At 36.9% G+C, this 26,158-nt stretch overlaps 6 protein-coding genes across 8 annotated transcripts; 3 read left to right on the forward strand and 3 right to left on the reverse strand.

Moving 5' to 3' along the window:
• Positions 1–321: 321 nt before the first annotated feature.
• Positions 322–4,440, reverse strand: LOC126325849 (probable serine/threonine-protein kinase DDB_G0278665). 2 transcript variants are annotated; one of them, XM_049995343.1, is made up of 3 exons: positions 3,802–4,440; positions 1,966–3,734; positions 322–1,643 (listed from the first exon to the last, which is right to left on the reverse strand). In XM_049995343.1, exons 1-3 carry the CDS (start codon positions 3,860–3,862, stop codon positions 660–662), a joined length of 2,814 nt encoding a protein of 937 aa, XP_049851300.1. In that variant the 5' UTR covers positions 3,863–4,440; the 3' UTR covers positions 322–659. The 2 variants fall into 2 exon arrangements, with proteins under 2 accessions (XP_049851300.1, XP_049851299.1); XM_049995342.1 differs by having other exon boundaries at positions 1,966–4,029.
• LOC126325850 (tRNA dimethylallyltransferase-like) lies at positions 4,343–7,187 on the forward strand. The gene is made up of 2 exons (XM_049995344.1): positions 4,343–4,677; positions 4,754–7,187. The coding sequence occupies exons 1-2, from the start codon at positions 4,558–4,560 to the stop codon at positions 5,993–5,995; spliced, it is 1,362 nt and encodes a 453-aa protein (XP_049851301.1). The 5' UTR covers positions 4,343–4,557; the 3' UTR covers positions 5,996–7,187.
• A 1,106-nt stretch (positions 7,188–8,293) lies between these two features.
• LOC126325859 (UDP-N-acetylglucosamine--peptide N-acetylglucosaminyltransferase 110 kDa subunit-like) lies at positions 8,294–11,399 on the forward strand. 2 transcript variants are annotated; one of them, XM_049995360.1, is made up of 4 exons: positions 8,294–8,348; positions 8,433–8,592; positions 8,761–8,830; positions 9,017–11,399. In XM_049995360.1, the coding sequence occupies exons 2-4, from the start codon at positions 8,589–8,591 to the stop codon at positions 11,058–11,060; spliced, it is 2,118 nt and encodes a 705-aa protein (XP_049851317.1). In that variant the 5' UTR covers positions 8,294–8,348; positions 8,433–8,588; the 3' UTR covers positions 11,061–11,399. The 2 variants fall into 2 exon arrangements, with proteins under 2 accessions (XP_049851317.1, XP_049851316.1); XM_049995359.1 differs by having other exon boundaries at positions 8,300–8,348; positions 8,506–8,592.
• Positions 11,400–11,678: 279 nt separating this feature from the next.
• LOC126325860 (uncharacterized) lies at positions 11,679–13,242 on the forward strand. Its single transcript, XM_049995361.1, has 2 exons — positions 11,679–11,729; positions 11,934–13,242. Exon 2 carries the CDS (start codon positions 12,071–12,073, stop codon positions 12,677–12,679), a length of 609 nt encoding a protein of 202 aa, XP_049851318.1. The 5' UTR covers positions 11,679–11,729; positions 11,934–12,070; the 3' UTR covers positions 12,680–13,242.
• Positions 13,243–17,700: 4,458 nt separating this feature from the next.
• Positions 17,701–19,429, reverse strand: LOC126325814 (uncharacterized). The gene is made up of 2 exons (XM_049995294.1): positions 17,851–19,429; positions 17,701–17,714 (listed from the first exon to the last, which is right to left on the reverse strand). The coding sequence occupies exons 1-2, from the start codon at positions 19,196–19,198 to the stop codon at positions 17,701–17,703; spliced, it is 1,362 nt and encodes a 453-aa protein (XP_049851251.1). The 5' UTR covers positions 19,199–19,429.
• Positions 19,430–25,034: 5,605 nt separating this feature from the next.
• On the reverse strand, positions 25,035–26,117 carry LOC126325811 (proteasome subunit beta type-1-like). Its single transcript, XM_049995291.1, has 3 exons — positions 25,912–26,117; positions 25,690–25,797; positions 25,035–25,609 (listed from the first exon to the last, which is right to left on the reverse strand). Exons 1-3 carry the CDS (start codon positions 25,989–25,991, stop codon positions 25,105–25,107), a joined length of 693 nt encoding a protein of 230 aa, XP_049851248.1. The 5' UTR covers positions 25,992–26,117; the 3' UTR covers positions 25,035–25,104.
• Between the last annotated feature and the right edge of the window lie 41 nt (positions 26,118–26,158).

Raw genomic sequence — 26,158 nt, forward strand, 5'->3', positions numbered from 1 at the left:
ACGCGTGATAACCAAGCAAGTGCCCGCGAACAGGAAGATGCTAATGGACTAATTAAGAGCTACGCAAGACAATCTATATCTCTAGACTATTATGCCCCCCTCTCTGTGCTATGTGCAAAGGTATATGTATTTCTAATTTTTTGGATTTATGTCTTTCTCTGAGTTCGGCCTACCAAAGGGCATCACCAGGTTTACCCGGGTCTCCTTATTCAATCACACGCCGCGTTGATTACTCGCACCAAAATTGATTAGATGCCAGATGGGCAACGGCAGAATGTTATGACATTGCAAGCTATTTTCAAGGTCCAGATCGAGAAAAAAAAAGCTCGAATTAAAAAAAATCTGTTCTGACACGGTGAAATTTTTTATGTAAATTAACAGGCTGTTTTGATTTTTGGTCCAGTCATCCATAGACTATAAGCAACGTCATCAATTCGATATTTCTGGTTGCTATTTTGTATAGGAAAGCTGTAGCCCGAATTCGGTTTTCTATTCATATAAAGACGATGATCGTACACGATTGCGTTTGTTATGGCGTGTGGCTGAATCTAGAATTTAAAATTTTTTTCTTGCTATCTGTGAAGTTCTATGTTTTTTTCTGTGCTAACATTTTAAGCTGTTCTTCGTTGAGTTGGCACTAGCGTATTTCAAATTATCAGCTAGTCTTGCAAAACTTTCGACAGCGATATCAACTCTTTAACTAGGGCGTCATTCTTGTAAGCATTTTTTGACAGTAAAAAACGAAGATCGTCTAGACAGGTGCACTGGCTAGTATCTATGTTATATTGGCTTAGTAGAGCTTGAAGTCGCGTTGCATCTTGAGACATTATATATTTTTCGATGTTTATCCATTCCGAGTACGGGCGACGACAGGCAACTGAAGGGCCATCTAGAGAGGGATACATATTCTCTGGATGATCCAAGGATATTTTAGTTGGCGGTATAGCAGAGGGGTTGTACACGTTTTCTAGTGTAACGTGTCTACTGTTGTCTGCAGAAAGTGATGTCTTCGTATTAACGCCTGTTCCTTCAGCACTAAGGGATAGGTGTTGATTTTTTAGGGTATCTTCCAATACTGGGGCGTAGAAGTCATTCTTGCCAGAAGTTTGGCGATGATAGTCCAATACATTACCTTGATCAGAATTCACAAGGCTGTATACGCCTTGGTCCTTTTTTTGGATTAACTTTCTATCGAACGAATTGCGCTTTTTATCTTGGAAATCAAAGTTGTTATTATTTGGGGCCTTGTTGAATGAACATTCTGGATTACTTGAGTTGACTTTCGGTTGCTCGATAAATTGACTTTCTGGAAAACTTTTACGATCTACGTCATACAGCTGGCCCTCTGAAAAATGATCAGAATTCGAACAATCATCAACACCCACTATCTCAGACTTTGCATAGCCACAGTAATTCTGAGGAGGATCTGACTGCTGAATTTGTAACTGGTCCGAGCTAATGGGACAGGGAAGAGGGTAAAATGCATTTTCGTTATTTCTGAATGCAGGATCATATTGATTGTGTTGATGAAACGGAGCACTGTCTTGAAAATCGCCGGAGATAGAAGGATTAACGAATCCGTCTGTAGGGTTGAATTGCGCGTTTTGGAGTTGGTATACTGCTCGAAATTGTGGGTGAAATGCCTGTTGATGGCGGTTACGCAAACTGTCAGAGTTTAATTTAGCAGGGGAAACACAAAAAGGCGCTTCAAAGAAACACAAAGGGCCAATTTCAAGAACAGAGATGATAAAAACAAAATTCTGTTTTCACAAAGCCGAATTAGAAAATGAGTGTCTGAGGTTTTGAAATGGACAACAGACATTTGTGAGCTGGGAGTAAAAAACACCTTTTGTTGTGTGTATGCACCTTAGACCTAAAAAAATAAACGTAAGAAGGGCAGCATAATATTCGACATTTTTTTAGTAATAAAGATATTCATGAGTCGATTTATGTTTGTTTACGCACAGGATTAATCTTCTGATTATTTTTGAGTGCCAGTATATCTTGGTATTGAGGTGGTAATCTAGAAGGTTCTGAGTTGACGGCAGGGTTCCCCAATTGCTGTGGTGAAACATTTGGGTAGCCCATGTGTATTGGGTTGGAATTCGGGGTTGGTGCGACAGGGTCTGATGATTTACTAAACGCCATTCTAACTAGGTTATCTACATCAGCTGATTCTTTATTGAGTAAATAGACATATAGTTGATTTATCTCTCTGTCGGCTTGAGTCATTTCCGGATTGTTGAAACCAAACGTTAAAGCATTCTGCTTCAGCAAAATTTCTTCATCTGGGGAAATAAGCGTCCTCACCTTGTTGAGGATGTTTCTAATGATTATATCGAGCTTCTTAACAATTTGAGCTGCAGTAGGTCTAACCTGGGGCGTCTGATCAACGCACTGAAGAACCAGGTTGCTCGACTGAAAGTGAATGGGAAAAATAACTGTTTGGCGCACTTGATCAAACTGAGGTAAACATCTTTCAAATATTTCGTAGAGAACAATACCTAGTGAATATATATCCGCACTAAAACTATAATTTCCTGCCTTTACTTCAGGTGCCATCCACAATGGTGTTCCAGAATTGGCAGTGTTGACAAAGTTTCGGCTACTAACTAACTTCGCGCATCCAAAATCTGTAAACTTACATGCATAATCAGATGAGACCAAAATGTTCATACTCTTTACGTCTCTGTGCATAATTCCAGCTGCATGCAAATGAGCGAGCCCAAGCGCACAGTGACGGGCCATGCGCATCCTGAGTAAAATAGAAATAGGCTCTTTTCGAATATGGATAACTTCATACAAACTACCCTTTTTCATATACTCCATGATGATTGTAAGAATGTTGCGAGAAGAAGAATACCCTAAAATTTCTACAACGTATGGACATCTAACACTATTCATTATTGACACTTCTCTCTTCCAGTTCTCAATGTTCACATAATTGGTTATTTGCATGTCTTTAATGATGACCTTGTCTTTGATTCCCTGAACGTTACCAGTATAAACGACTCCAAATGAACCCCTTGCTATATTTGGAAAATCTCTGTGGATCTGAGATTCATTCAAGCACAGTAACGGTGCGCACTTCATATCTTTAAAATCGGATTGACAAGTGAATTCTTGATTCTGTAACAATAATTGAGGAGAGTCGTACAAATAATTTTTGGGCATGGATCCCGGATACATTAAACGCGACTGTTGATTTTGAACAATTTGTCGTGGAAAGGAAGCCACCCTGTCTTTCGGAGCTTGTCCTTGCATAGCAACCATATTGTTCGCATTGTACCCCGGATCTAACTGTACAGCAAGGCGAGGTATCCCGCCGGCGCAATTCTCATTCATTTTTGCCATCGCATGGTCTGGAGAATAGGCCTTTTGTTTCAGTTCTTGAGTACCCTTGTACTGCTGGGCTGTGGAGAAATCGACAGCCTTAAGGCCAACCAATATTTCAGATGAATGGGCGTTTAGTTTATACCAAGCCAAATGCTCGCGCTCGTTAGTGAGGTTCCTGAGACTGATTCGAGTTTCGCCAATCAGAATATCCTTCGAACGTTTATTTTTGTCAAAAACCGAGATATGCAACATATTCTCAAAAGGATTGCTCGTTGTCAAAGTGATCTCTTGGTTGAAGACTGGGTTCTCAGCTTCATTTTTACTAGATGGTGGCTTTATTGGATAAATACATGAACGTGTCATGTCTAGATAACAAACACAACACACTCCTTGGGTGGCTAAACGAACAAGCTAAGTAAATGGTCTGGTCAGAGCATTTTAGTTAGTATAGACATGTAAACGTACTGTTGGCTGATACTAATTTTAAGTTTTTAGCCGATACTAGCCTTATTTTAACATTTGGCATAATTCTCTTTTTGTTCTGACAAAATAATACAAATTGAGTTCATCAACACAGTTGATTTCAAAAATGTTCCTGGTAGAGTTTTTTATAAAGTGCCACTCTTTATAGCCATCTAGCAAGATGACTATTTTCTTCTGCTTAACGAGCTGTAAAAAATAATAATAATAAAAACTGCAAATTAATTCAATTTTTAGACATCAGTTTAATCTAAACTATCTGAATTCCTTATAAAACATCGTATCGTTCTTTAGGTCAGTTTAAAGATAGATAGCGCCGAGAATACTCGGGCTCTTCATAGGAATATTGTGTCTGTATATTTCGCTTAAAATAAGAATACAGCATAGTCTTTCAATTGCCATCTCGCTTTACCAAAGAATAGCAATGAATAAACAACCCGTACGCTTGATTCGGTTATTTGAAAAACTGGCAGTGAGTTCTGTTTAACAAGCCCTAAATACATAAGCTGCCCCATTTCATTTTAAGAATTTTTCGGTAAATCAGAAAGTATCAATATTTATAAGAATAAAAATATTATTCATATTGACTCGTCGAGGTTATGAATAGCACAGAGGCTCAAAAAGCAATTTAGAATAGGGTCGACTTTAAATTTTTGAAATGCTTTTGATTTTTTCTTTGATCCTTTCAAACTGTCATCAATTCTATGCCGCTGCCCATACATTTACTCAGGTTTTAAATTTATGCCGCTTTTTTGTGGTATGAAGCGGATTGGAGGTGCTCGGGAATTATTAAAAAAGAATAAGTATGCAAGTACTTGCCGTTTTATGACCAACTACAAGCAAGACTCCCTTCTACAACAGGTATGCTTTCGCATTGCACTGAAAAAAACTTGGATTGTTTTTTGGCAGTAATCACTGAGAAGAATATGTTTATTAGAGAGCTCAAGTGGTCGTTTTATCTGGACCCACGGCTATCGGAAAATCGAAAATCGGAATTGAACTAAAAAATAAGCTAGGTGGAATACTGATAAATGGAGACTCGACCAAAGTCTATCAAGGCTTAAACATTGGCGCGAACAAATACTTGAGTTCTCAAGACGGGATGGAGCTATGGGATATCATAAACCCCATTTCTGGGAAATCATGCTCAGCTGGTCTTTATTTTGACCTAGCTATGGACCGAATACATAATGCGCTGAATAGAGGCAAATTGCCAATTGTTGTTGGCGGTTCAGGTCTTTATCTGAAGTGGCTAGTTAACGGTAAACTTGAGGGTCCTATACGGGATCCTGCGTTGAATACTGCTATTCGCGCAGAAATTCTCTCAACAACTTCTTCCTGGGATGAAGCCATAAAACTTGTGCAAGCTTTCGACCCAAAATATGCCTCCACCATTCAGAAGAACGACTATAGGAGGACTGTGAGGGCTATAGAAATTTATCGTAAATATAGAGAACTAGAGACCGATTCGACTGCAACAACATCCAATAGTCAGCGAAATACCGGCCAAAATGTTTTATCATCTCGAATTGTTAAAAGTGAAAACACCATGCTTGATTTTCGGTGTTTCGTTTTAACCATGGACCGAAAAAAACTTTATGATCGTATTTGCAGTAGATGCGAAGACATTATTCAGGCAGGCCTTTTTTTAGAAGTTTGGAACCTCATGAAACAGAATCTCAATGAAGACTCACCGCCTGGAAAGGCCGTTGGATATCGTCAAACTATAAAGTACATCAAAAACAGGCATTTTACAGAGGACTCATTTCACGAGTATTTGTTAGATTTTCAGGCGAAGTCTAGACAACTAGCACATCGTCAACTAACGTGGTTAAGGAAACAAAAAGGGTATTGTTGGATAGACGTGGAAAACTTAGATTGTGTGGCCGACAAAATTATCGATTTAATCACTTTGCCTAGAGATAAATGGGACCGCTTAATGGAAATTCAGGACAAAGAAAAAAAGACTATCTGCGATATGTCTGAGAAAATGAAAACTTATGTACCATTTAGTAAGATATTCCGAGTAGATAAAAAGCTAAAAAAGCTGAATCCATTGTTATATAGACAGAAAATTGCAGAAAGTCTTCAAGCCACTGACATTCAACTTAAAATTCTTAATTCGATTTATGAGGAAATGCATGCAATGGATTACTCTATTCAAACGAACAGTACATAGGAGAATTTCACAGAAAAGGCTTCAGATTGACAATCTAAAATATTTTACTAGTTTGTGCAAAAAGAGCAATAAATACAAAATTAAATGAAGCAGGAAAAAACGCCCTTTACGTATTTGCTTTTTGTGGACATGGCCGAAGTTAATAGCTTTTTACATGCTACAATTTAACCTAATTTTAAGCTTGAATCCAAAAATGGTGTAGTAGATTATGGATACATTTAAATAAAAAGCTTGTACTTGTATTTCAAAAAACACATATAATTTCTTGTCTATTTGCAGCGCCTGCTTATGTTTATATGACAGTGAATAATAATTATCAAATAATTGCCAGCTGGCAAATTTTTGTAGAAATTATTTAAATCAGTCTCCGAGTGTTCTGGCCTTTGATATATAGCTGCACTTTTTATAACTGCTATTCAACAGATCAGTTCTTTGCGTTCTCATAAACCAGACGGTTAAAAACCTAGTTATAGATAATATGAAATCATTTCAGTAGTTGTTATAAAAATTTGGCATCTTTCTATTTAGATACAGTCTAATGCGACCATGATACCAAACAGCCCAATTAGACAGCAGTTTTTCAAAAGTTTCCATCCATAATTTTTAGAGGTAGTAGCCAGAAAGATTATCGCTAAAATACAAACTGATGTTGGGATGCTTTCTTTAATAAGCTCGGTAAGGAATATTGAAATGCATATTAGGCATCAAATGTCTACTGCTGGAGGATATGAATATATTATGTGAAAGAGCTTGCTATAAGCATTTAAAAGAAAGTAACTTGTACTTTCAGAGGAGCCTCAAAAATAATTATTGTTTATAGTCTTGAAAATTGATATAGCCAGTAGCATGTTAATAAATGAGAAAAGTACTTGTACCGCTAAAATTTTGGCGACTTGCTTGATACACTCGTTGCTGCGCTGAGTAGCCCGTGTAAAAAAAATTTCTGTTTGTGCTTGTTGATCTAGAAAAGAGCGAGAAAACTCTAGTTGAAATTCGCGTAATTGTTTAGTGATAGAATGCACTTGTTTTTCTAGTCCACTGAGGTCTTCTTTTGATTCACTGTTTTCGTTATCAGATATATAAAGAGCTGGCGTCTCATTCAAATTTGCCTGTTTTGAATAGTCAGCTGACTGGTCAAAATTGGGTATGTCTGGAACTTGAGATGTCATGTCGCATCCAGTGATAGCAAACAGTGTTTCAATAGATCTCTATATTAATGGTTAAACCTAAAATTCGAATTTACAAAATATTTTCGATTTTGCGGTATAATGCTAGGTGCTAAAAAACAGATTTTCGACCTCCTAATTAAATATGTGCTACCAGGTAAGGTAAACGGCCTCTGTCAAAGAACCATGAATTGAATATTTACGGTCCAAATTGTAACGAAAAAAATACAATGTAAGTTCACACCCAACTTAATTGTTTTCCAAAATGCACCTACTAAGTTTTCAATTAAGTATCCGATAATGTGCACAGCTTTAACTGTTATACCGGTACTTGATCAAATTAATATATCAATCGATAGAGGGTAAAAAAATTGCATTTTTTAAGGCTAGCAGTGATCATCACATATTTCACAAAAAAGAATGTTTTCATAGATTGGAATGCTTGTGAGTATCTTCAACTATCCCTCATATTCTAATAGCATTTAAGTCAGCCAAAATTTCATTTTTGATTTTTCGTACTGACGATCACAATTCCAACTAGGGATCTTTCTTTACGTATACGAGATAGAAAAGTTATACATACTTGTTCAGTATTCTTTCAAGCGTATTGTAGATGAAATTTAAATACAATCTTTGATATATTCAGAAATGGACTAAGAGCAAAATCTGTGATATACTGGAATATCAGAGGATAAGAGATTGCGTTTTATTAAAGACAACATAGAATAAACTCCTACGGTGCCCTCTACTTTTATAATATCTTCTATCTTTCGAGATTTGAATTATATACCTTTATAGTACAATGTATATTTTGGAATTCGTGAGTGTTCAATCGGGCTTTCCACTATATATTTTCCTTGCATTGCACCACGATAAATGGTTTCAATTAAATTGATGATATCCTGTTTGTCTTGGAAGCATCCAATAAATTTTCCATAATCTGGTGTACATCCGTAATTCACTTTCATGTGAACACGATTGAACATAAACACGGTAGCTGGTATATTGGTGATCTCAAAGTATTCGCAATATTCAGGAGAACAGTCGAGTTCTACCGTATAAAACGAAGCCAATTTTTCAAGTTTGCGTTTACATTTAGCAAACTGCGTATAATTCGTTAATTTTTTTTTTCACTTGTTTCGCGAAGATAATTATCGTACCATACTGTCGAGTACTAGTGTGGAAAGGTCCGTTGTCGTACCGAACCGAAGAACGACCACCTTATCAATATCATAGTTTATAACTTCATCGATTTGTTCCTTTGAAACCAGCTCCTTCAAACAATAAGTAGAAGGCATAAACTCACAATAGTCAGAGATATTCTATACACTTTTTGAATTTTAGGCAGCTTTACACCCAACTGTTTCATTTGTGCATTTTCAAAATTATCTATTTTGCTTCAAAATCACCGCCTACTCCCGGTTTCTATGTGTACGTCTTTCATCCTAACAAATACTATATATACAATAGTAGTCTCTTATAGTGCCTCAAAATGGATAAAAAATCCACTCTTTGAGAGCTGTGACTGTTCTTTGGAAGACGTCACACTTTTGCGATGAAATGACAAATGCGGTGATGACTAACACAGTGCTCGGCTAGCAAATAACATTATAAGTAAAGTTTACGCTTGCCGAATTCGTTCATCCAAGGTTGTATCGAACTCTAAATAGTATGTAAACATATTTTTATACGATCAAAGCTGCCTCCTACTTTCACCAGACACTTTTTTATAGTGAGGAAATATGGGAAATGCATGCGTACAATGCGTATATATATGTGCACGCATAAGCATGATACATGTGAGGTGAAACCCAATTTACGCTTCAAACAGTCGCAACAACTCACTTTTTTGCAGTGATTTAGGAAACCGAAAGAACGATTTGCCTACTCTGAGGTGTTGTCTCCCAATAGGGCGAGGGTTATTTAGAGGCGATCGCTTTTTTCTCGGCAATCCGAAATTAGATAGCCTTTTAGTAAAAACCCGTCCCTTCTGTACAAGTTCAAATAGGCAGACGAAAGCCAATCCAGATGGCTTCGAAAAGGCCAGAGAAACTTCACTTGCTGAATTAATCCATATGGTTGATAGTTATAGGGAAAATTCTAGCCAAGAGACCAAACCGTTTGTCTCGAGAGAAGATTTAGAGCATACATTAGTACAAGAATATCCAGAAGTTGTAGCCTTGCTTTACGTGAAGCAGCACAAACCGGCTCGGGCTCTGGCCATTATCAGAAAGGTATCTGACGAGATCAGCAATATAGATCCCTCTAAACGTACAGAAGAGCAAATCGACAGGTTGCACAGAGTTGAAGGAATCCGAACGTTAGCATTTCTGGAGATGGGCGAAATTGACCAAGCGTTGCATTCTGCCGATTCGCAAATTGCTTTGAAGCCGGATCACCCGGCTGGGCAAAGCAATAAAGGGTGGGTTTTGAGCTATATGAAAGATTTTGAGGGTGCAGAGAGATATCAGCGTAATGCTATTGAAATATCGGAGTCATATGCGCCAGCCCATTACCGCCTGTCTTTGGTATTGCGCAGGTTAAACCGGCTAGAAGAGTCTCTTAAAGAAGTGGATTTATCCATTCAATACGATCCGGCGTTTTATGATTCATTCATTCAAAAAGCGTCTCTGTTATTAGAAATGAATCGAGTGGAGGCAGCAAAAGAGGTCTATATCGATTGTATTAGACTCAATCCGACAAGGCCGGAGGCTTACGCGGAAATAGGTAATCTGTTTTATATGTGTAAGATGAACGAGATAGCAACTAAGTTTTTGAAGGAAGCACTCCGCCGTAGTTCGAATTGTGTTAACGCGATGGTTTACATGGGAAATGTCTTAGCGACATGTCATCACGATGCTGAGGCATTGCGCTACTATGATAATGCCTTGAATGTAGACCCTACATCGACCAAGGCACTTATATCTAAAGCTGCTATCTTGGGGCGGCTAGGTAAGTACAACGACTCTATCAACTGCCTAGATGACATTATCGTTAGAGATTCAAATAATGCTCAAGCCTACTATCTCAAAGGTCAGGCTCTTCAAGGAAAGGCTATGTACAATGAAGCGATTAGTTCTTTCGAAAAAGCCATAAAAATTGATCATCTATTTCGTAATGCCTATGTATGCTTGTTCAAGTTACTTCGTAAATTAGGTCACAATGAACAACTTCTTGCACTAATTGATGACGCCCTCACCATAATTCCTAATTTCGACGACGCTTATTATATTCGTGGCCTGGTAAGGCTCTTATACAAGCAAACCGGTGAAGCAGTTGAAGATTTGAAGAAAACTCTAGAAATCAATCCGCATCATGAGGCTGCACTTATTGCTTATGCAGCGGCCCTCGTTCAGGATAAGAAATTCGACGAGGCCCTAGAAATCGTGGAGTCCTTGTCAAAAACCCGGTCTTCTTATTTGTATCACTTTATTCGTGCATCTATGCTCTACAGCAAAAATTGTTTTTCTGAAGCACTTGAGGACCTGAATGCCGCAATTTCACTTAACAACAAGCATACGGGTAGTTACTTACTCAAAAGCAGCATCTTGAAAGAACAAGAAAATTATGGTGAAGCGCTCGCATGTCATGATACAGCCATCAAACTCAACCCAGCAATGGGGTCGCTCTATATCGAGAAAGGTAATCTATTGTTCAAACTCGGACAGGTTGATGAAGCTTTCAAGTGCTACGACCTGGCGGTTGAAAAAGACGAACTTCTCACCGTAAAGTCACTAAGCGCTAAGATTGCAGCTTTAGAGAGTTTGGATCAAATTGAAGAAGCAGAGGCGTTGAAGGTCAAGCTCGAAAACTTAAAAATCAGCAAGGATGATGAAAGCTTAAATGATACATCTAAGCGCGGGCGTGTAAGCCTCGCTTCTTTAGAAGACGTCTTGTAGTGTTTTCTGCGTGTGAATGCATATGCACGACCGAGCAAAAACAACCTCATTGTAACAAGTTTGTGTTGCACACACAATTTGGCACATGGCATGTAGCCCGCGTTTTGCGTCTTTTCTACCCCTGTACATGCATTGTGTGTGGCCGATTTTTTTTGACATACGAATGCCTTATGGAGCGATAGAGAATATACGGGCCACTTTGCAGAAGAGCAGTGTTATTTTTTCAACACAAAAGAAACTCTCTATGCACACGATACAGAAGCCTGCTTTTTTGAAAACCTTACGTTTCGCGATACTTCAGATAAAAAAGCGTTGATTACCGCGGGGGCGTTTATCGTATGTGAGGACATATTTGGGGGAAGAAATACAATGCATTTGTTGCGCGCGTTGTATAGGAGAGATATAGAGATATCGTTAGTATTTTGGGTCAAAAAAAATTTTTTTGCATTGACAAATGGATCTTTTTCGCGTTTTGCCAATATTTGGTTTTATCCACATGTAAGAGACAATCTTTGGATAGTGGAATAATGCATGACGAAATCCATAGTCACGATTGGTATGCCATCCTCTCTGTTCCCGCGTCGGCGACTGTAGACGAGATTTCTAGAGCTTATCGTATGCTAGCCCGCAGGCATCACCCGGACCGTAATGCTGGTGACCCATGTGCTAGTACGTTGCTGCCGGCCTTCGCCTCAATTTTTCCTTCTCAACGAGATGAACTTTGAGTGTTATCCTTTTCGCTTTTTTGACAAGCAGTTAGTTTACTGTTAGGTATTGCGCCGTTGTTTTCTTGCCCTGTTTGGCGAATCTTACCTATATGGCGGTTAGAGTAAATATTGCTTTTGTCATTCTAACTGGTTTTCATTTCTTTAGCCCAAAAGTTCCAAGTTCTTAAGAGGGCCAGTGAAATATTACTGGACAAGAAGCTTAGAGATATTTACGATAGTGGCATACGTGCGAAGTTGCTAAGGGAAGAGCGCGATCGCGAGACGGACGAACACATACGTCGGATGCGTAATGATTTGTTCAACCGGGAGAGCCTCGCGAACGAAGAGAGGGCGGCGAAACGGGCGAATAAGTTTGACCGTGCTTCTATGCTGCGCCGAGAGAGCGCGCAGATTATGGTTGCTCATAATCAGAAGCAGGTTGAAGCTTACTCAAAAATTTATCAAGCGAAGGCTGCTGGCAATGGCGATTATACAGTAGTTCTCAAATGGAAGAAAAGTATAGTCTATACGGCTGATGATCTTAGTGCCCGACTTAGTTCATACGGGCGTGTCAATATTGCTGTGGTGTCTAAAAAAGGTGGCTCAGGGATCGTGTCTTTTTCTAGGTTGGCAGATGCTCGAGATGCGGTTTCGGCGTTGACTAGGGCCGCATCGCAGGGCGATTCAGAGTTTATCAGTGCAGTGTTAAAACCAGGTTCTACGAGTAGCGAAAATAGCATAGATACAGCGAGCAAGAAGGGGGGTCCCGAAGATAGTCTGCCAAGAAACGAGTGTTCAGAAGACAAGACCCAGGCATATAATTCAGAAACCGTTTTATCTGACGCAGATTTTGAAAAGATGGTTTTACAAAAATTACGAGATACCAAGAAGCTAAAACCAAGCAAGGTTTGAACGATCTGAATTTAATGGGCCGACGTCTTGACGACATTGGTGACACGAAGCAGCCGTTACGTAGATGTTAGATGCGGTTACGGCGCGAGGGGAATTCGAGAAGCTTAGTGGAACTAGCTATCTTCTATTTTTGGGAGAAAGCATTTGTAAGTGAAGATGGGCCAACTTTGGAAGAGAGCTGTGCCGACAAGAAGTTTTAAAAACTGTCCACACGTTTTTTTGCTGTTACGCATGCACAGAATTTATTGTTATACGACACGCGTCGACATTCCACAGGAGATCCCTCTTTATCTTCCATTGCGCCTCGGCGAATTCTTTGAATGCTGGAAAATTTGACACGTCGTTTGAATGAGGTTTAAGCTAGACGATGAAAATGGCTGGGTAAGACTGGTGAAGAGGGGAAGATGCCCAAGACACAAAAATAAGAACACACTCAAAGGTGAGGATAGAGCGCTCTGAATATGAAAAAGCACGCCACGAAACCGGATTATGGGCTTTTAAGGCGGCATTCAGTGTGTGATTTTATAAAATTCTATCGCGGATAAAACACATAACAAGCGGAAACAAAACTATTGGTATTTTTTTAACATGGTCTATTAGATGAAAGGATAAGGTGCTTCTAAGATTTTGTTGTAGCGTTCGAACATAGCAGGAGGACTACCTGACTTTTTCTTAGCGACTTGCTCACTTCGCATCATTCAGATAATGTCTCGTACATTTACGTCTCTCAGATACAATGGGCAATATATGCATTTAAAAATATGAGCAGTTCGAAGTGTGGAAACTGCAAAATGAGAGGCATGAATGCGCTAAAGAGGTCAGTCCTAAGCATATTAATTCGGTATTTCGTTTCAGGAGTTGAAAAACTATGGTTTCTTTGAAGATGCCCCGGTTTTACGTATATGCGTCATATGATCTAGTTTGTTGTTGGCTCAAGCGGATTTAGGCGACATTTGTACGCGTCGCCAGCAGAACATGCTAACATTTTATGTAACCGTCACGCTTGAACTTAGACTGAAAGGAAATTCAGAACAAGGAGGAAAACTATACTTTATGGTTATGACTCCAATACCTGTCAATCATTTCTTAATCATATTCTCAACAATTCTGTCTTCAATCTCTTCGTCTGGCATCTTGACTCTCTCCAACAACATGTCCCAAAAACTCCTCTAGCCAGACCTAGAGTGCTCCTTTTGTCACCAAACAAAACCCCTTCAATCTCTCTCTAGCGGTGGACTACTAATGAACCTATCAAAAACTTAAATGCATTAGGTGCATCCAATCACTCCTGTCCACATAAACCATCTTGCACAGTTGCTGCTAGATGCTAAATATCCTCTCATGCACCTCTCTACAAAAACTCTATAACATGCACCTTTCAAATTAACGAAAAATCCAAACTCATGCGCACAATCGCAGACATTTACCGGTGCATTCGAACAAACCCTTGTTGCTCTCTGCATTCGTCCTCTCCTTCACTTCTCCCGTTCTCACCACACATGACATCGCTGATACCAATACAAGATTATAAAATTCTCTAAACGATTTGATGTCAAAGTCAGTTTATTATTATTCTTATTATTCCTATGCTCACTGTTTTCATTTCTCTTTTCTTCTTACATGGATAATATTCCTTCTGGTCTTCCTCCTTTGTATGATAATTCACTTGCCTCTGCAAGTTCCCAAACCACACCTAATATGTTTCTTTCACCATTTTCCCACACTAGCTCGTCCCTTCTTCTACCCCACTATTAATCCTGCTTCAATTACTCATACGTTTGCTATTATTTCCATTACTAGCACCGTTTTTTGGAGCCTCGGTCACCATATATTCTTAATAAAATTAATTTCACAATACAACTTTTCTATTTTAACATTTTTTTCGAATCCAATAAAGTTAACTCCTAGAAAAATTCTGTCCTCTTGTTTCCAAGATTGTGCTTCTATATCGATTTAATCCTTTTATTTTTGTAATAGTTACTATGTCCTATCCTTTTTTTCTATTGTTCCTATCAATACAGGTTTGATCCATTCTCCGTTCCAAGCCATGTCTTTCCATTCATCGTTCTCCTCTTTTAACATCCATTGCAAACCTCCTTTGCTTCTTTAAAAAATTTTGACTTCCCTCCAATATCTGCATTTTTCAGTACGCTCTCTAGAATTATTATATGGTATCTAATTAGAGGTTTCATATCACAACTCTATACTATCGAATATTTGCCACTATCAGGCTTATTATTAAAAAAATGCTAGCTTGTACTTTCCTGAGATGAACTGTCTCGACTTTTCTGAGATAATCCGTTTCCCGAATGTTTTAGACTCTTAATCCAATAGTTTATATTTCGGTTTAACATGCATATATTATCTTCGTCTTTTTCTTCGCTCCTTATCTGTTGTAACTTTTTTATCTTAACCAGAACGTCCAATTCTGAGTCCCTAAAGTTTTGCCACCACCTCATTACATCCATAAATTTTTTCCAGTCAACGTAATCCATCTCTTTATAATTACTGATTTAATTTTCTGGCCCAAGATTTGGTTCTAACTAGAAATTTTAGTTTTTTGCTCCAAACTATCTTACCTCTATTCTTTTTTTAGTTTGGTCTATTTTTGCAGTCTTCTAAGTACAATGACCATTGTTTCGTTGGACGGCCTCTTTCTTTTTATTATGTCTTATTTTCTCTTCAATATGGCACATTATATTTACTATTAGTCTTATTACCCCCTTATCAATATTGCAACCTGCTGTCCTGAGATCCATAGTGCAATCGAAAAAATCAAATACCATGTTATATTCTCAGCATGCTATTCCGTGTCCTTCTAACTTTCTTTTGTCCTATATTCTATATAGTCTATCCACTACTCTTTCCACATCTCCATATCAATTGTAGACCTTGCCCACTAGCACCTAGCCACATCCTCTATTGTTCATATCTGTTGGACGCGCAATTCACTTTTCACATACTTCTCTAACTTTTCATCCTGCTCCCAGTACATATGTTTTTAAACTTGCTATCTTCCCATGGTTCTTCGAACTTTCCACTACCAATTCAACTCCTCTATCACCCCCAACCGACTTCTCCCTGTTAAATACATCTTTTACTCCTATTGGCGTTCTCACCATTAATCTCCAGCTTACTTCTCTCCCCTTCAACGATCCTTCGCATCTCATAGTTATATCACCACTTTCGTGCACCACATCAACCGTCTCCCGACTCATTCATAAAATACTCTAACTTGCCCCTCTATCTTTCTTCCATCCGTTCTTGTTCTGCTGACTTTCTCAGCACTTCCTAATGCATTTCAAACTTTTCTCTTATCACTTCCTAACATCTCTATTTCTTTAATATTAATATACAGATGTTGTGGCGTTCTAATCATCTTAGCATTTTTTGTGCATCTTTCTGATCTTAATCTTTTCAACAATAACCTTGTTCCTAAATCCATTCAGAACTTCCCGCCTTCAAACAAAAACAGATTTATAGAAGTGATGCATGATTCTAGGTATCATGGAATGATAATTGATTGAATGAGTTGAGATATAATTCCATAAAGACAGCAACTGATAAACACTGTTTCAATCTATCATAGTATCTTGTAGATATATCAAAAGTGTTTTGAAAAAGTCACAGAGAGTTCCGTGTCTAGTTGCGATAAATTCAAATCCTCACAGTATATCTCTAATCGTACATATAAAATCTTCGAGTATACACCGAAGCTGTCATATATCTACAAAGATGACAAAATATCAGAATACATAAAACAACACACAATAAACTTTGAGTCAATTAATTGTACATATTGGTTTTGTAAAAACATTATCTAGAAAGTTCTCTGATATCAACTAGCTGTTTGACCATAAAAAAGCAAGTCCTATTAGCATCGCGAAAAAATGCATGTACTATGAAACTAGTATGTTACAACCTATTGTTAATAGTTAAAGCTAACCAAACACTATATGTAGGAGCTACAGCAAATGGCTTAATAAATGACACGCTAACCACCTGAAATAGTCTGAGGAATAGACCAACGGATAGAAAAGTCTGTAGACAATACAAATATCGTTGTCTTGCTTTTCAAATCTGTTCATTATATTTCTGTTTCTTTCTATAGGTTTATGTACTATATTTCTGCTTGAGAATAAAATCAGACCTTCAAAAAATGAGGTGCTAAAAAGAGTAAGAATATGAACAGTCGATAAACCTCGACAACATCAACCGAAAGCAACAACATTTCATTCTCTCCTTCAACTTCATTTGTCTCACCTTCACCTGAAGACGAAGTTAATATTGACAACAAAAAGAACTCCGCCGATAATAGTGAAAAAACTATGAGAATAGTGAATGCATATTTATTCTCTAAATAAAGTGAGTTCCGGGATGCAATAACTACTTATCATCTTATATATTACCTGATAAGGAAAAGTTGCAACTGCAAATACATTAATATTATAGTTAATTAGTATTGTTGTAAAATACGTTATAAAATATTTCTATATAGAGATGTAAGAAAAAAAGGCCTAAATATAACAAAAAATAATTCCTATTCACTGAATGTGTTTATTATATTTTGAGTTTATTTTTTCGAGGCACTATGAACAAGATCTGTATTATTAGGGATTGCATCAGATTTACACAACGATAATATGAATAGCACACTTATGTTTTCAGTAACATTATGTTTTTCTAGAAACAAATTATCGGCATTCCGGATGACACTTAACAGACAAATTAATGTCTTATAAGTGTAGTGTGATATTATATTATAATTTTTTACATGACATTAGGCCTGGAATTGATAGCTTTTTTTAGCTTTTTAAAACTTTGTTCCATGTACGTAGTTACAACCACCAATATACCTGTATAGAGGCTAAAGAATGCACCAAATGTCCACGCAAAACATTTGATTAAAGATTCAATTGAGTCATAAACTGATTCAATATGTTTAGTATTATTTTGATTGCAACTATCTATATCAGCATTCATTTGTTGTATTTGTTGATCAAACATAGTTTCTAGTTCTGTTATAGAATTGGGTCTGGATACTTTATTGTAAGTTTTTTGGACACTAATGTTACGAGTTTTTCTTGATAAAATAGGAACCGTTTCAAGATCATCCACATTTTTTTGTCCAAATGACTTCGACAATGTATACGATCCTGATATTACCGAACCTTCAATTATTATTGTATCAAAGTCTTCAAAGCTTATAAACTCATTGGTTTTGCACGTATGATTTACTGTACTTGTAACACCATTTGTATTAAGAACGCTTAGATATACTGTACCAGATTTTACGTAAATTCCGTGCATTCCTACAGAATAGTTTTGGTTATAATTTACAATTGACACTTCCAACATATGCTCTTCATTATTTAAAAACTTTTCTATTTGTATTTTTTCTCCAAGGTTTTCAGCATACGTATCAGCTGAACAGAGATACACATTTTGTGAGAAAATACATTCGTTGTTTATGTTGAATATCTGATAACGGTTATTCAAATATACCAATGCAATAATATCGGGTAGTTTATAATAAGGCTTTCCAGTTGTTTTCAGAATAAGTGGTCTATAAACGGGTAGTGTCTTCTGTTTGAGAATCATAGGAATCACCAATACTCCTCGAATGGCTTGAACAGATGGATCATTTTTGACAATAATATAATTACTTGCACGAAACATTGTGGATAGATCTAACTCAGTTATTTTATCTTTTATATTGTCCACAATGTTCATCAGTTTTTTGAACTCCTCAAAGTTTAACATTTCATGATTCACCTCACCATGAAGTGAGCTTTCTAAAACACTTTTATATTTGTTCCAATATATTGATAAATATTCAATCGCAAGGCTTCTAGATAACATTTTAGTACTATAGTTGCACATTTCGTTAGTAAACTCCAAAAGTTTTGGATCTACCTTCTCGAGCTTCACATATAAATTATTGTATTTTTCTATCACTACATTGCGATTGTTTAGATTCGACAAAATCTCCTTTTGTAACTCTATCTCCTTCTGTTGTAAATCAACATTTTGCTTTAGTTTATCAACCTCCTTCTGTTGTTCATCTAACGCTTTTATTTCTGACTCTATCACTTGCAGTTGTGATTTGTTACCCTTTTGTACATTTGTTTTCTCTTTTTGATCCATTATCTCATCCCTTTTTTTATTGATCTCTTTTTGTTGATTATCAATCTTCTGACAATCAAGGTCAATCTGCTTCTTTTTTAACTCGATGGCATCTCTTATTACTTTGATTTGATTAAACTCTTTATTTGATAAATCACCTATCTTTTTTTCTAACTCTTTTTGTGCTTTTACACTATCTGTATATTTAATTTCTTCCGAAATCGATGAATGACTTCCCAACACAACATCAACTGCAGGTGAAACAGTCAAAACACCACCCCAAAATGTCGGCCACCTTGATCTTATATGTGGTTTATTATTCAAACTTGAGCAAAAATGACTATCCACTTTGCATAATTGCTCGAATACATCTATGTCAAAACCCATATCCATGTTTTTTGTATAAGCGCTTATCAACCCATCATCTGGATGTACTGTAGTAGTTTCATTGTTACAATTATATTCTATTTTAAATTCTTCATGTTTAGGTATTGCCCATATAAATGGGAGCGCTAATCTTTGATCTATGTATGACACAGTGCCCACCCATTCTAGATAAATATCAGCATCTGGTATATGAAAGTGTGCTAACACTAAATTTTGTAATAGCACTAGATATATAAGTACTCTAATTATACACATCTTAACGTAAAATGATTTTCAAATTATCAATAATAATTTTAGTATCTGTACCTAAATATAACCACTATTACCATTGCTAGTGATGGGGTATTAAAACGGTGATATTGAAGCATGCTCTGACTCGACTTCATCTTATCGAAATTTCTACATAAATAGCTCGAGAATGTTCTTATACGTGCCTGTTGTCTATTATTTTATGTTATAAAAGTTCCTGAGTATTGACAAAAAATTTGCAATCTCGGTTAAATATTTTAATTTTTGATGACGGGATATGCAGATAGTTATAGTTATAATCCTCGATACTATTCTAAAATAGAACACGACGGCATTAAGTACATATTGATTCTGCCAAAGAAACCATTCACATATAAATCTACGGCGTATAGCATAATTTATATGTGTCCGCATTCTCTTCTGAACTAGTCTGCGATAGCTGTGAAAATACCAATCTATAGGCGAAGAAATGGAAATATAGTTGTGAAGGTCTTAAGTGACTTACAAAAAAAAAGTTCATATCATCTTTCTCTCAATACGAAAATTGAGAACTGTAGACTTGAAGACTTCTACATGGAATAGAATGAGCCATCAATCAGACATTACATTATATGCTTTGACGGAGTATTCACGCTTGAATTTCAAACTGTGGATTTCATGACAATTAGTCTACAAGTGATATATAGATAGCGTTGATCTGCACAGAATTTGCAGGAATCCGGCATTCAGATATTCATGATCCTAATATAGTTAAGATTTGCTACAGAAAAAACTTAAGTATTGGTTCTACACCTAGGTAAAATGTAATGTCCCTTTTTGCATAATGAACACAAGCAAGGCTTAGACAATCCACCAACAAACAAAAACAGATTTATAGAAGTGATGCATGATTCTAGGTATCATGGAATGATAATTGATTGAATGAGTTGAGATATAATTCCATAAAGACAGCAACTGATAAACACTGTTTCAATCTATCATAGTATCTTGTAGATATATCAAAAGTGTTTTGAAAAAGTCACAGAGAGTTCCGTGTCTAGTTGCGATAAATTCAAATCCTCACAGTATATCTCTAATCGTACATATAAAATCTTCGAGTATACACCGAAGCTGTCATATATCTACAAAGATGACAAAATATCAGAATACATAAAACAACACACAATAAACTTTGAGTCAATTAATTGTACATATTGGTTTTGTAAAAACATTATCTAGAAAGTTCTCTGATATCAACTAGCTGTTTGACCATAAAAAAGCAAGTCCTATTGGCATCGCGAAAAAATGCATGTACTATGAAACTAGTATGTTACAACCTATTGTTAATAGTTAAAGCCAACCAAACACTATATGTAGGAGCTACAGCAAATGGCTCTTAATAAATGACACGCTAACCACCTGAAATAGTCTGAGGAATAGACCAACGGATAGAAAAGTCTGTAGACAATACAAATATCGTTGTCTTGCTTTTCAAATCTGTTCATTATATTTCTGTTTCTTTCTATAGGTTTATGTACTATATTTCTGCTTGAGAATAAAATCAGACCTTCAAAAAATGAGGTGCTAAAAAGAGTAAGAATATGAACAGTCGATAAACCTCGACAACATCAACCGAAAGCAACAACATTTCATTCTCTCCTTCAACTTCATTTGTCTCACCTTCACCTGAAGACGAAGTTAATATTGACAACAAAAAGAACTCCGCCGATAATAGTGAAAAAACTATGAGAATAGTGAATGCATATTTATTCTCTAAATAAAGTGAGTTCCGGGATGCAATAACTACTTATCATCTTATATATTACCTGATAAGGAAAAGTTGCAACTGCAAATACATTAATATTATAGTTAATTAGTATTGTTGTAAAATACGTTATAAAATATTTCTATATAGAGATGTAAGAAAAAAAGGCCTAAATATAACAAAAAATAATTCCTATTCACTGAATGTGTTTATTATATTTTGAGTTTATTTTTTCGAGGCACTATGAACAAGATCTGTATTATTAGGGATTGCATCAGATTTACACAACGATAATATGAATAGCACACTTATGTTTTCAGTAACATTATGTTTTTCTAGAAACAAATTATCGGCATTCCGGATGACACTTAACAGACAAATTAATGTCTTATAAGTGTAGTGTGATATTATATTATAATTTTTTACATGACATTAGGCCTGGAATTGATAGCTTTTTTTAGCTTTTTAAAACTTTGTTCCATGTACGTAGTTACAACCACCAATATACCTGTATAGAGGCTAAAGAATGCACCAAATGTCCACGCAAAACATTTGATTAAAGATTCAATTGAGTCATAAACTGATTCAATATGTTTAGCATTATTTTGATTGCAACTATCTGTATCAGCATTCATTTGTTGTATTTGTTGATCAAACATAGTTTCTAGTTCTGTTATAGAATTGGGTCTGGATACTTTATTGTAAGTTTTTTGGACACTAATGTTACGAGTTTTTCTTGATAAAATAGGAACCGTTTCAAGATCATCCACATTTTTTTGTCCAAATGACTTCGACAATGTACACGATCCTGATATTACCGAACCTTCAATTATTATTGTATCAAAGTCTTCAAAGCTTATAAACTCATTGGTTTTGCACGTATGATTTACTGTACTTGTAACACCATTTGTATTAAGAACGCTTAGATATACTGTACCAGATTTTACGTAAATTCCGTGCATTCCTACAGAATAGTTTTGGTTATAATTTACAATTGACACTTCCAACATATGCTCTTCATTATTTAAAAACTTTTCTATTTGTATTTTTTCTCCAAGGTTTTCAGCATACGTATCAGCTGAACAGAGATACACATTTTGTGAGAAAATACATTCGTTGTTTATGTTGAATATCTGATAACGGTTATTCAAATATACCAATGCAATAATATCGGGTAGTTTATAATAAGGCTTTCCAGTTGTTTTCAGAATAAGTGGTCTATAAACGGGTAGTGTCTTCTGTTTGAGAATCATAGGAATCACCAATACTCCTCGAATGGCTTGAACAGATGGATCATTTTTGACAATAATATAATTACTTGCACGAAACATTGTGGATAGATCTAACTCAGTTATTTTATCTTTTATATTGTCCACAATGTTCATCAGTTTTTTGAACTCCTCAAAGTTTAACATTTCATGATTCACCTCACCATGAAGTGAGCTTTCTAAAACACTTTTATATTTGTTCCAATATATTGATAAATATTCAATCACAAGGCTTCTAGATGGTATTTGAATGGTTTATATCCAGAAAATTTGTATTTGAAGTCTTATTCATGCCCTTGAGCCAAAACAATAACCGACGATTTTTCAAAATACGCAATGCACTGCATTCAGCGAGGTTCTTGGGAAAGGTATATTTACAGGCGAACAAGCCTCAAGTCTAGGCCAACGGGATCTTGTCTATTTTTATTCAGTGTTCTGGTCTGTTTGGTTTATTGTGTTCTTCGTTTTCTTCAAGCGCCCGAAGGGTCCCGGTGGATCCAACGAGGAAAACGCACCTTTATAATTTTTTCGTCTCTTTTCTTGAGTGTGCGCAGTTAGATTTGAATGCAAACCAGTGTAACTTTTTTTGAAAGTCGCACTTTGTTCCTCGCTATCATCTTCACTACTTGAATAATCAGAGGAATTGGCGATGTTGTCTGAATTTTGCAATTCTGGATTTTTTTTTCCTTCATTCTTTTTGCTTGGGCAATTGTGATCTGAGATTGGCGTGTAATGAACAGCTGAATTTTTTTCCTGTTGTTTTGGCATTTGAGACGTGATTTCAGTGTATTTTTTCGTCGATTGGTCCTCGTTTTTTACGGGACACTCTATTTCTGCATCGTTGATATGGCCATTATCAGGCAATTGACTACTGACAACATGGCTATCTTCTTTCCCAACAGGAGACTTGGCAGAGATACCAAATATGGGATGTGCTCCTTGATCAATTTTTTTTTTATTGTCATCAAAAAGCTGGTGTTCAGTATGGGTTCTGTGGTCATCTAATAGATCATGCAGGTAAATGGGGTTAGCTGGCTTTTTGTCTTCTATATGGTTAGGCGCATTGCTGCTTGTAGCAGATGAATTCTTTAATTGTAACCGGATTGCTGGATGACTGTCTTCCGACAGTATCTGACTTTTTCCAGTAGTTGGTAGAGTACCAGGTCTATTGGCTAACTCATCGGACGAGTTCATGCATTTGTTCGCAAGTTGGTTTTTTTCTAGAGATGACTTTTTTTCTTTTTTGGTTTCATTCTCATTGCTGACTGTTACAGAGTCGTGACTGGCTTCATTTAGCCATCTCCGTGAACCTTCGTTCTTTTTTTTTTTGTCGTTGACATGAAACTTTTTGCTAGTTGTGGATGCCTGATAGCTGACGCCTTGACCATCCAGCTCGTCTGAGTAGGGCTGCAGTAGCATGGTTTCATCTCGCCTTCGTTTGTTCCCCATATATGGACTTGCCTTTGTCTGGCTGGCAACACATTTAGTAGGTGACTGCAAATCGACATGGCAAGGAGTCCTTTTAGGGTGCTCATTAGAGTTTGCCAAAGAACGATGAGAAGAATAGTTTGCACTTGTTTTGCAAGTTACGAAGTCGGTTCCAGCTTTACTGAGTGAATTTTTTTGGATGCTCTTCTTTTTGAGATGCTTTCTGACCTCTCTTACGAGAGTCGAACTAGCCGACGACGAAAGTATTGAATTGCAGAAGCTTTTTTTATTCTGTGTCTGAATGGGCATCTGAGAGTCCTGGTTCTGGATGGCAATACAACCAGGGGACGCAATGCAGCTTTGTGAAGACTTGGTCCCGGTAAAATCATAAACACTAGACGCAATGAAATTCTGTGGGGGTTGAAGTGGGCATGAAAAGATTGCATCGGTAGCATTGCTTTTATCATTACTTTTATAGGGGTCGGGTTTACAGACAATTTTTACCCTTGGAGACCAGACACCTTTTCCCCATTCGTCAAAAATATTAAATAATCTAATAGAGGTGTCTCTGATATCAGTATTGATGCTTGCATGACGTAAATAGATACCTTGTTCAGAAAGTGATGGACGTTCTGGATAGAGTTCGTTGTGTTTTCTTACAATTATGTTCAAGACTTCCGAAATAGTGAGATGGTTTGGGACTATAACGACAAATGACTGAGCCGACGTTGATGGTGCTAGGTTCTCACCGAGCTTGTAAGGGGTACTACAATGATCAAAATCGTCATTCAGTTCAACGACTAGCCGTATAATGCTCGCCATGATATAGCAATAATTTTAAAAAATAGCTGGTCTCGATAAATAATCTTTTTCGAAAATAAAGAGAACAGAGGTCATGCGGAAGAGAATGTCAAATATCTAGAAGGGAGAATGGCTTGCTATAGCCAGAAATATTGGCTCCATCTGAATTTTATTAAGGTGCCGCGCATCAATTAAATTGTAGAAATTATTATAAGCCAGATTAGGAGAAGCTTTATTTTTTTTAGACAATTAGTGTTCGTGATTTCAGAGTATCTAAGACCTGAGCTCAAATAGCGCTGTTTTAGTCTATATAATGATTTCAAACTGGATTAAAATGAACATTTATTAGGTATCTTGACAATCATAAAAGAATCTAGTAAAAAATTTTTATATTTGACATTGGAGGCGGTTCTGCACGTGTATTAATCTCTTTTAAGTTCGAAATTTTCAAAATGAACTCCATTTTTATCAATAACAAGCAAGTCGACTGAGTCTCCCGTATAGATATCACGCTCTCCAGCAGAAGTAAAACAATCTTTTACCAGTGCGACAGCATCTTCAACAGAGATATCCCATTTGGATTTACCAGTTTGATGCTGCCTGTCAATTTGATTGTCGAGAATGGGTTGTATGAGTTCGTGGCCGGTTCCAGAGCAGGCGGCGGGAACTTGTTCGAAGGAGCCGACCGCATCATAGCCGTAGACGGCTCCTTTTCCATCGGCATCAATACCTCCAACTACATTGAAAGTATAGTACGGAAAGAAGCGCTTATAGTACAGCATGTTCGAAAGCAGCTGAGCTACAGACCGAGTTGGCATTTCTTTTCTGTGATATTGTTTATATTGAACCATTCTGACTTCTAAGTTCTTGTGAAGCGCAAGTTGATCTGCTAGCATACCGCTTGTCGCAATTGCACAAAAACTAGTTCTGAAGAAGAGTATGAGGCGAAAAAAATGGTCAGTACCCGATGAACAAAGGGTAAACATACACAAATCGACCCTACGTACAACTGCTTGACTTTTGTACCATATCGAGTATTGATACTATATCCGGTACTAATACGAGTATCTGAGGCGACAATCGCAAAGTCAGACCCAGAAAGGGCAAGAGCAGTTCTATTTACTCCTCCACCCACGTGAAACAGCGTGTTATTATTTTTATTACAGTTACTATAGGTTGGACAATAGAGAAAATACTCAAAATTTGACATCCGAACGCTGAATACATACCCACCGTTATTTTCATAAGGCGACCACTCGCGAACTGCCTTCGGCTGCTCCAAAGGTGAGTCAAACAAACAATCTGACATGTCGATGTATTTTTTTAGTATCTGATGTCAATTAGAAGAACAGACACGAGCCATCAACAAACAATAGTGGTTGCTGGTTTTTAAAAAAAAAATGCGGAACAGGGCTAGCAGACTCCTATGATGACCTCTGCCAGTTTTTAAAAGTGAATTCAACTAAACAGGACCTC

The sequence above is a fragment of the Schistocerca gregaria genome, unplaced genomic scaffold (assembly GCF_023897955.1).
Source record: "Schistocerca gregaria isolate iqSchGreg1 unplaced genomic scaffold, iqSchGreg1.2 ptg000946l, whole genome shotgun sequence".
Classification (NCBI taxonomy): Eukaryota; Metazoa; Arthropoda; class Insecta; order Orthoptera; family Acrididae; genus Schistocerca; species Schistocerca gregaria.

What these genes read in the sequence shown, in the direction of transcription:
- LOC126325849 (XM_049995343.1), bottom strand. Translation starts at nt 3,862, where the DNA reads ATGCCAAATGTTAAAATAAGGCTAGTATCGGCTAAAAACTTAAAATTA. An exon ending in AAAATTAGTATCAGCCAACA is followed by an intron (nt 3,735 to 3,801) that starts GTACGTTTACAT and finishes TTGTTCGTTTAG; the next exon opens with CCACCCAAGGAGTGTGTTGT. An exon ending in ATAATCAGAAGATTAATCCT is followed by an intron (nt 1,644 to 1,965) that starts GTGCGTAAACAA and finishes CGCCATCAACAG; the next exon opens with GCATTTCACCCACAATTTCG.
- LOC126325860 (XM_049995361.1), top strand. Translation starts at nt 12,071, where the DNA reads ATGCGTAATGATTTGTTCAACCGGGAGAGCCTCGCGAACGAAGAGAGG.
- LOC126325814 (XM_049995294.1), bottom strand. Translation starts at nt 19,198, where the DNA reads ATGGATATGGGTTTTGACATAGATGTATTCGAGCAATTATGCAAAGTG.
- LOC126325811 (XM_049995291.1), bottom strand. Translation starts at nt 25,991, where the DNA reads ATGTCAGATTGTTTGTTTGACTCACCTTTGGAGCAGCCGAAGGCAGTT. An exon ending in CCTTATGAAAATAACGGTGG is followed by an intron (nt 25,798 to 25,911) that starts GTATGTATTCAG and finishes AGGAGTAAATAG; the next exon opens with AACTGCTCTTGCCCTTTCTG. An exon ending in GGTACAAAAGTCAAGCAGTT is followed by an intron (nt 25,610 to 25,689) that starts GTACGTAGGGTC and finishes ACTCTTCTTCAG; the next exon opens with AACTAGTTTTTGTGCAATTG.
- LOC126325850 (XM_049995344.1), top strand. Translation starts at nt 4,558, where the DNA reads ATGCCGCTTTTTTGTGGTATGAAGCGGATTGGAGGTGCTCGGGAATTA. An exon ending in AAGACTCCCTTCTACAACAG is followed by an intron (nt 4,678 to 4,753) that starts GTATGCTTTCGC and finishes TATGTTTATTAG; the next exon opens with AGAGCTCAAGTGGTCGTTTT.
- LOC126325859 (XM_049995360.1), top strand. An exon ending in GTTGTATCGAACTCTAAATA is followed by an intron (nt 8,831 to 9,016) that starts GTATGTAAACAT and finishes ACTTTTTTGCAG; the next exon opens with TGATTTAGGAAACCGAAAGA.